The sequence below is a fragment of the Meleagris gallopavo genome, chromosome 15 (assembly GCF_000146605.3).
Source record: "Meleagris gallopavo isolate NT-WF06-2002-E0010 breed Aviagen turkey brand Nicholas breeding stock chromosome 15, Turkey_5.1, whole genome shotgun sequence".
In the NCBI taxonomy this organism is placed as follows: Eukaryota; Metazoa; Chordata; class Aves; order Galliformes; family Phasianidae; genus Meleagris; species Meleagris gallopavo.
This window is the reverse complement of record NC_015025.2, coordinates 14,867,759-14,875,222: the sequence shown is the minus strand read 5'-3', so window position 1 is coordinate 14,875,222 and position 7,464 is coordinate 14,867,759. Positions and strand designations below refer to the sequence as shown.

The following is a 7,464-nucleotide window of genomic DNA, read 5'->3' as shown; positions in this document are numbered from 1 at the left end:
TTTTTTTCCTGCTGCCAGAGAAGAGAAGATAAAGATGCTGCTACTGATCAGCAGGAATCTCTCTGTCTGCATCCAGTTTGCTTGTTTCTCCTGGGGAAGGGGTACGCGGTGCAGAGTGGGAAACAGAAGGGATCCCATGAGCTACAATCCCTTCCACTACTGGTGGTTCTGGTAGCCCAGGGGTGGTTACTCCCACTACTCCTGGAGGAAACCTGAAACCAATAGAAACATAGAAATTACATGCTTGTCTAGCAGTTATGCAAGGGGAAAAGAGATGTGTGTGCCCTCAGGCAACTGAATACAAATCCCTCCTTTAAGCAGAGCTGCTCCAAAACAGAACACAGGGAAAGTCTCCAGAGCTGAAGAACAGCAGTTACCACCCACTACCAATTTACACTTGTTCTCAGAAGGTAGAGGCAGTTCTAAGTCATGTACTAAGCATTTGGAAGACAGGTGCAAAAATTATAACCAGTGGGAAACAGCATGAGTCACAGTGTGGACGTAGCCTGAAGAGCTGGCCTCTGCAACAACAGAAAGAATGCAGTCTACCACCTATCTTTCACTGGCCTCCAACACAGAAAAGAGCTAAACTAGTAAAACAGTCAAAATAAGATGAAAAATAGTAAAGACACCTATGAATTGCTAATGAACCCTTTACTTCCATGTAGCCTCCTTATACCTTCCTTCTCCATAAATACATCAGAATCTGTGTAGATATCTCAGAGAAAGGAAGAGAATATATTTCCTATTTTACAGACAGGAGAAAAACAGATGGGAAACAAGCTATCCAGAGTCACTTGGCAGGTCTGTAACAGCCTGAAATATAACCCATTTAGGCCACTGCCTAAAACTACTGAACAATGCCATTTTAAAAGTCCTCATCTGTGATGCAGGTAAGAACCATGTTTTATTTATAAAGCCACAGCAATATACACGCCTTCTGCGTGTTAAGATCCAGATCTCTTTTCAGACATCCAGCAGGCTTTCTTATATTATATATCTATTGAAAAGGTCTTGCAAGCATTAGGAAAAATTAACCAGTACCCAGCTGGAACTAAGCATGTTCAGGAAAATGTTAAATCCTGGAATGGATTCAGGAGTGCTGCTGTTAAGTTTTTGCACAAAGCTCATTTACAGTGTATAAACGCACAAAAGCACATCTGCTTGTAGGTACAAGCCGTTCTCAAGCCCCAACAGTGATGGCTGACCTACTGCAGCAGGAAGATATGTTTGGAAGCAATAACTCAGACAACCTACATATCTCACCTGTATGCTGCAGCTCCGTTGAGTTCTGGGTGGACACTTGCAGGATCAATACCGGACCACTGAGCTGCTAACAGCAAATATTCCTTATTAACACAGTTCCTCAAAGCGTCAGGAATATGACCTGTGGGAACACCAAGAATGACAAACAAAACAAGCAAACAAACAAAAACAAGAGACAAATAGCAGGGAAACAGGAGACAAACAGAAGAAAAGAATAAAGGAAATGCTCAGTATCCTTTCCATCTACTTCCATATGATAATGATGTTCAGAGGAGTCTCCCTTGCCCAACAGAGGAAACTGATCCTTCCTTACCACTTCCGTGATCTTGGGGAAACCACTGGCCACATAAACTGCAATTGCCAAGGCTTACCTTCCCTAAGACACAAACTGTGCTACTCCAAAAAAAGCATACAAAGTAACCGTCAAAGCAATTATTGCAAAGGATTTAGAAAACTTCGTAAGAGATTGCAACTCTTATGCCTTCCAAAGGAAAGAAAGTGCCACTTCAGCATTAGTTACTAGATTCTCAAGAGACAAAGAGACAACTATCAACTTACACTCCAGCTCCAGAAACTAGTTAATGAGCCTAATATTTAAAGAACAGTTAGCAATTTCAAATCCATAATCCTTGCAGTGAACTAACAAAAAGACTCCTAATTCATCAGCAGCTGCAGAGCACAGTCTTCCTAATTACCTGTAATAGCTCTGCGGATCTCTTTAGCTGCATCTTCTCTGGATTCAATGGAAGCCTGCTCACTGTACCAGGCTGTGTGTGGGGTGCAGATCACATTGGGTGCATCTTTTAAGGGCCCCTGAGCAAAGCTGTGGGGGGAAAAAAAAGGGAAAAAAAAGTGGTTTCTCTCCAGAAATGGTAATCCCACCTGTCCTCTCAAGTATCACTGTAATTTAAATAAAAAAGAATCATCCACTGCATGAATCATAGGATAACACGGGCATGCATGCACAGTTTTACCTGAAAGGCTCAGATTCATGTACATCCAGTGCCGTTCCTCTGATTCTCCCCTCCTTCAAGGCTTGTGCTAAGGCTTTCTCATCGACCAGACCTCCTCGGGCTGTGTTCACTAAGAAGCAGCCCTGGCGCATCTGGAAGAAGAAAAACATTAAGTGCGTTGATAAAGAGACTTTTCAGGAGAGCAAAGTGAATCTTGGGAAGTCTACTGGAAATGAGCAGCAGCCTGCAGTGATTAGATGAGGCCTGGACGAACTAGGAGTGCTCTCACTGCAAAGCTAATCACAGGGGAAATGCCTGCAAGCAATGCCTGAGAAATTTGCTTTTAAAATGAACAAACAAAAACCACAAAAAAGACAACAAGGGCAAAAGTGGAACTCTCAAGTTTTGCACTCCATATTCATCCTACTACTTTAAAGAAGAAAGAGGACATGAATCAAGTACACAGCTATACAAAACTGGACTGTTGTATCCAGATGTCTCTCATGAAAGCACAGAAAAACATTCACAAACTACTGGAGTAGAGCCCGAGACTGGCTTTGCAGTGGGCTTGAGCAGGAAGAGTTTGGCAGAGCAGTGTAAAGAAGCTTATAGTCCCAGCCACAGCAGATCTAGCTCTAACCAGTACAGCCAGTTATTAATTTTAAAGGTAATTTGAAATTATTTAATCACTGAAAACATTCTCAATAATAATTCTTAATAAATTACTTGGCAAGAAAAGATAATCCTATCTTTCTCTTAACAAGAAATTCTATAAGCACAAAGCACAGGCACCCAGATCCACATGCTCCCAGCCTCCAAAGGCAGCAGGAGGCACACGGTAGAGGCAGCAGGATTCACACGCTCTCAGCCTCTGTGAAAGCAGCAGTTTCTGTTTGCATTCATTTCCACAGTGTTCTGTGGAGGAAATCAAGCTCCTGCTGCACCTGTTTAATAGTGAAGTCATTGATGAGGTGATGGTTATGTTCATTCAGGCTGCAGTGCAATGTGATGCAATCGCTGTGCATTAGTAGATCCTGCAGGGTTCCTACTCGTTGTAAACCCAAGGATCGCTCCACTCCATCCGGCAGATAGGGATCATAGAAAATCACGTTGAAGCCAAAGGACTTGGCTCGCAGAGCCACTGCCTGTCCAACTCGGCCTTCACAAAAGAAAACCCACAATCATCAAGGAAAGGTAAAACAAACTTTAAAGACAAGATACTGGGGTAGACTGGGAGCCTATGCTGGAGTTTACTGCCAAGGCCCAAGGTAATGCAGCCCTGGACATTCCTAGGATTGCCATAGCAACCCAGTGTAGGCAATTCAGTGTTGATCCCATGTGGCTAATTCTAGTTCTTCCCCATGCAATAGCCTAAAAGGAGCTCTGTTTTTTCAAATCAAGCCTGTACCCTGTTTCAGAGGCAGTAAGAACTTGAAGGAAATGGAAGCTTTCAGGCAGCTTTGTTACTGATACAGAGCCTAGTATACAGGGAAACAGTCACTGAGAAGAGCTGCCTGAAAATTCCAATTCTTCTAACAGTATGAACAAGGAATAAAAATCCCCAAACCCATGACATATACCCAACTCTTCAAGATGTTCATCATCACAGAATAGGGCACTAGCATTTCTTATGAGTCAGTGTGTTTCACAATGAACAGCTGTAGAATTATCCTTTTTTTTTTTTTTTTCCCTCTCCAGTCTGTGACTCTTTTGGTTCCCAAAGACATTCAGTTTATTTTTCAGTCTAAGATTCCCATCACTTACCTAGTCCAATGATGCCCAAAGTCTCCCCACGGATACGCACAGCACCTCCAGCCACTTCTCGAATCTGCTCTACACTTGAAGCTCGATTCCCCTCCCGCATGGCCTGATGGAGCCAAGTAACGCGTCGATAGAGGTTCAAGATATGGCAGAGAGTGGAGTCAGCAGTCTCCTCAACCGAGGAGGAAGGGATGTTGCAAACTGCAATGCCTACAAAGCCATAGAGTTCATGAGATTTTTGTTGTCATGTGACGATAAAATAAACCAAAATACAACTCTCTAGGCAGAAGTACTGAAACATAATTCAGTGCTACCACTGTATACAGTACTACCAAGAACTACAGAATTCATTTCAAAAAGTAGTTCTACAGCAACATAGATAGGACCAGACAGCTTTTTAACCCCAAGGAAATATCATCCCTTTCCTTATATACATATATTTATTTGACACCCTAACCAGCTAAAAAAAAAAAATTGAAACAAAAAAACCACCACCCTGAAATGAGGGCAAATAGATCACACAAGTGACAAAAGAAAACTTCATAAGTTCTCTACATTGAAAGATGCACTCATTCCAGTGGTACTCTTGGACAGACTGTAGAAGAATTAAGATGACAGATGGTTAAGTTCTTTCATGCCTCACTGACCAGACGTTGACTGCAACTAACAGCTTCTCCATGAGCAACACTAATTAATTAATTCATTAGTTGTAGAGAAAAAACACAGACGTTTGAAATTATATTTAAAAATAATGACATGTAATACACGTACTCTAGAAAAACATACAGCCACAAGGGACCATAAAACAAAGGCCAGAGCCATCAGGTAAATTACTAACACCAATAGAGTTAAGGTGCTGGAAACCTTAAGAAAGATTACTGTCAGGAAACGGAAAGATGTTAGAGCACTGTAACAAAACCTGGTCAATCCTGAACAACCTATCCCTCTGCCCCCTCAAGAAAAAACAAAAATCACAGAGAGACAGGCTGCATACGGCTTCACTGCTACTATCCTTCATTCAACAGCCTTCTGCTCCCCAGTAGGGGTAACATCTCTTTGGAAGAGACTTTTTTTAATCTGGCAAAATTTTTAGCAAAAAAAACCCCACAACTTGAATTTAAAAAAAAAAAAAAGGGCCTATTCTGAACAGCAACCCTAGCCACTTGACAAAATAAGCAAACGTTTCCTCCTCAAAAGTCCACCAGCTATCTAAAAATTAGGGGTAAAATCTAAGTAATGGTTGGAAGGAAATTCAGCAGTGCACCACAAGAGATGTTCAACTAACTTCAGATCACAGTCTCATCCCTAGCCAATTAGGAAAGCAAAGGCTATGCATGATCCCAGATATGATTCCTTTTATCTATCAAACACTTTATAATTGTGTCACAATGCCACACATTTTATTTGGAGGAGATAAATAGAGCAGACAGGAAAACCCAACTAACTTCTTTTACTTTCACTAGTTACCAGCTCATTCAACTTCAGAAAAGCCACCTGTGTTCATTTCTTACATAACTAGGCACATATTTGTGTCTACACTCAATGATATTTGCACGGTAGAAAGCACATACTCAACTCTTTGGACCAGAGGATTGGGAACATGTGAGAAACAGTATCGTATCTCAGAATGGATTAAAGGGACTGGCTAAGCATGGAAATAATCATTAATTGTCCACTGAAAAGAAAATTTGGCTATGAATACGAAGCATCACACTAGCTCTCCAAAATGGCAAGAAGCAATTTGATGGTGAAAGAACTTTACCTGCTTAGGTTGAGTGCAGAATGAGGAGGAAAAGGAAAGCTTTGAATCCAAATCAAAAACATGCATGGTAACACTAAGTAGAGAACCCTAGGAGAGGACTATGTTTGGAATGCAGCCCTGAAGTGTAATGGCAGGGTAAGAGGTGGAGACCTTGCAAGGAAATTAGCAATCTTTAGCTGAGTTCAGATGAAAACACTCTTAAGACTTCAATCAGGTACTAGACAAAACTGCATTCTTCATTTGTTTACAGCTCATCTGTTCTTGCAGACCTTGGATCTGTATTGTCTGTTACAATTTTAGATATAAATACTTGCACTTAGTTTAAACTTTATTTAATTTGCATTAAGAAAACTTTCAAAACACTGGAACAACCTCAAGAAAGAAGGTAACATTCTTAGCCGATCCATCTCCCTAAGGAAACTACAAAGTTTAAAAGCCACACTGCCATATCTTTAGTAACAAATAGCAATTTTTGTCACCTGATACAGAGACTCTTCCCATGCCTTAACTCCAAAGTTCTTAAGTATTCCATAAAATATTGTACCAGAATCTACCTGCTATAAAAACGTAAAAGAAACTCACTAAACTAGCATCTGCAACGAGCTTACCCAGCGTCAGCATTTGAACGATGCTTTCAGACATCAGTTTGCACAATCATTTTCCCACAACCAATCCAAAACTGCCTCACCAAGGAGTTATGTAGACATTGTATTTTAAGTTCCTGAACTCCAGACAATTTCAAAGAATCTGCCTCTTCCGCAGAGAAGTTTGAGATCTGAGAATCTTCCTTACAGGCCATCCAACAGCTCGGATATTTCCCTGCTATGTAAACATGCAGCTCCATGGGAGCTCCCACTAAGCAGCTCCAAATCTTCTCATGTAAAGGTTTCAAATGTACTCAGTTATAAAAGTAGAAAAAATGTAGTGTTCTGACTCCTCATTCAGTTCTGATCACAAAAGAGCCCACATGGCATCATCATACCTAATTCTGCAGCAGATTTGATGTCAACATTGTCATAGCCACTGCCAATACGCACAATGACCCTGAGGGCTTTGAATTTCTCCAGATCCTGACGAGACAGTGTAATGGTGTGATACATCAGAGCTCCTACTGCTTCATTCAGTACCTACAACAGAAAGAAGTCCAAATCAATCTTTGCTTCCTTACTCAAAGAGACAGAGCTTTATGTATAAATGCTCTCATGTTTTCTTTCCCACCTTCTCATGGATTTCCTGAGTTGACTGAGCATCACAAAATGCAACTGTAGCAACATCCTTCAGGATGGGCATCTCCACAGTGCAATCTCTTCCATCCAGGAGCGCAACCAGTGGCCGTGATGGCATTGGGCCATTCACAACAGGAGGCCGTATGCCTATTAAGAAAGTCAACAGGAGTGGTTAGGTGAAAGATAAGAACTCTGGAGTCCTCATCTGAGGTCCAAGAAGTCCCTCAACAACTAGGAAATGAATCTAGGAGGAATGAAAAATAATACTTCCATACCATCGATTCAAATTTTATTTTTTTTTAAAAAAGCTCAATCATTAATAAGGTAACAGAAACGACACGCTTGCAAGCACATCCTCTTACTCGAAAATCCTAAAACAAACAGCACTCGGTTCAGGCCCAGTCTGCGTTACACCGCCTCCCTCCGGCTCAGCATTCCGTTCCATTCCCTTCCTAAGTGTGCGGAAGGACCTCCGAGTTCACAGCGTCCCTGACAG

The 7,464-nt window shown here is 41.5% G+C and overlaps 1 protein-coding gene across 1 annotated transcript; it reads right to left on the bottom strand.

Annotated features, from left to right (window-relative positions):
- LOC100540086 (C-terminal-binding protein 2) lies at nucleotides 1-7,119 on the bottom strand (the record flags this gene model as incomplete). Its single annotated transcript, XM_010719211.3, has 8 exons — nucleotides 1-212; nucleotides 1,267-1,387; nucleotides 1,962-2,089; nucleotides 2,241-2,371; nucleotides 3,164-3,378; nucleotides 3,984-4,190; nucleotides 6,725-6,869; nucleotides 6,961-7,119. Coding segments are annotated over 8 exons (1,278 nt in total), but the record flags the coding sequence as incomplete, so codon positions are not given.
- Nucleotides 7,120-7,464: the final 345 nt, after the last annotated feature.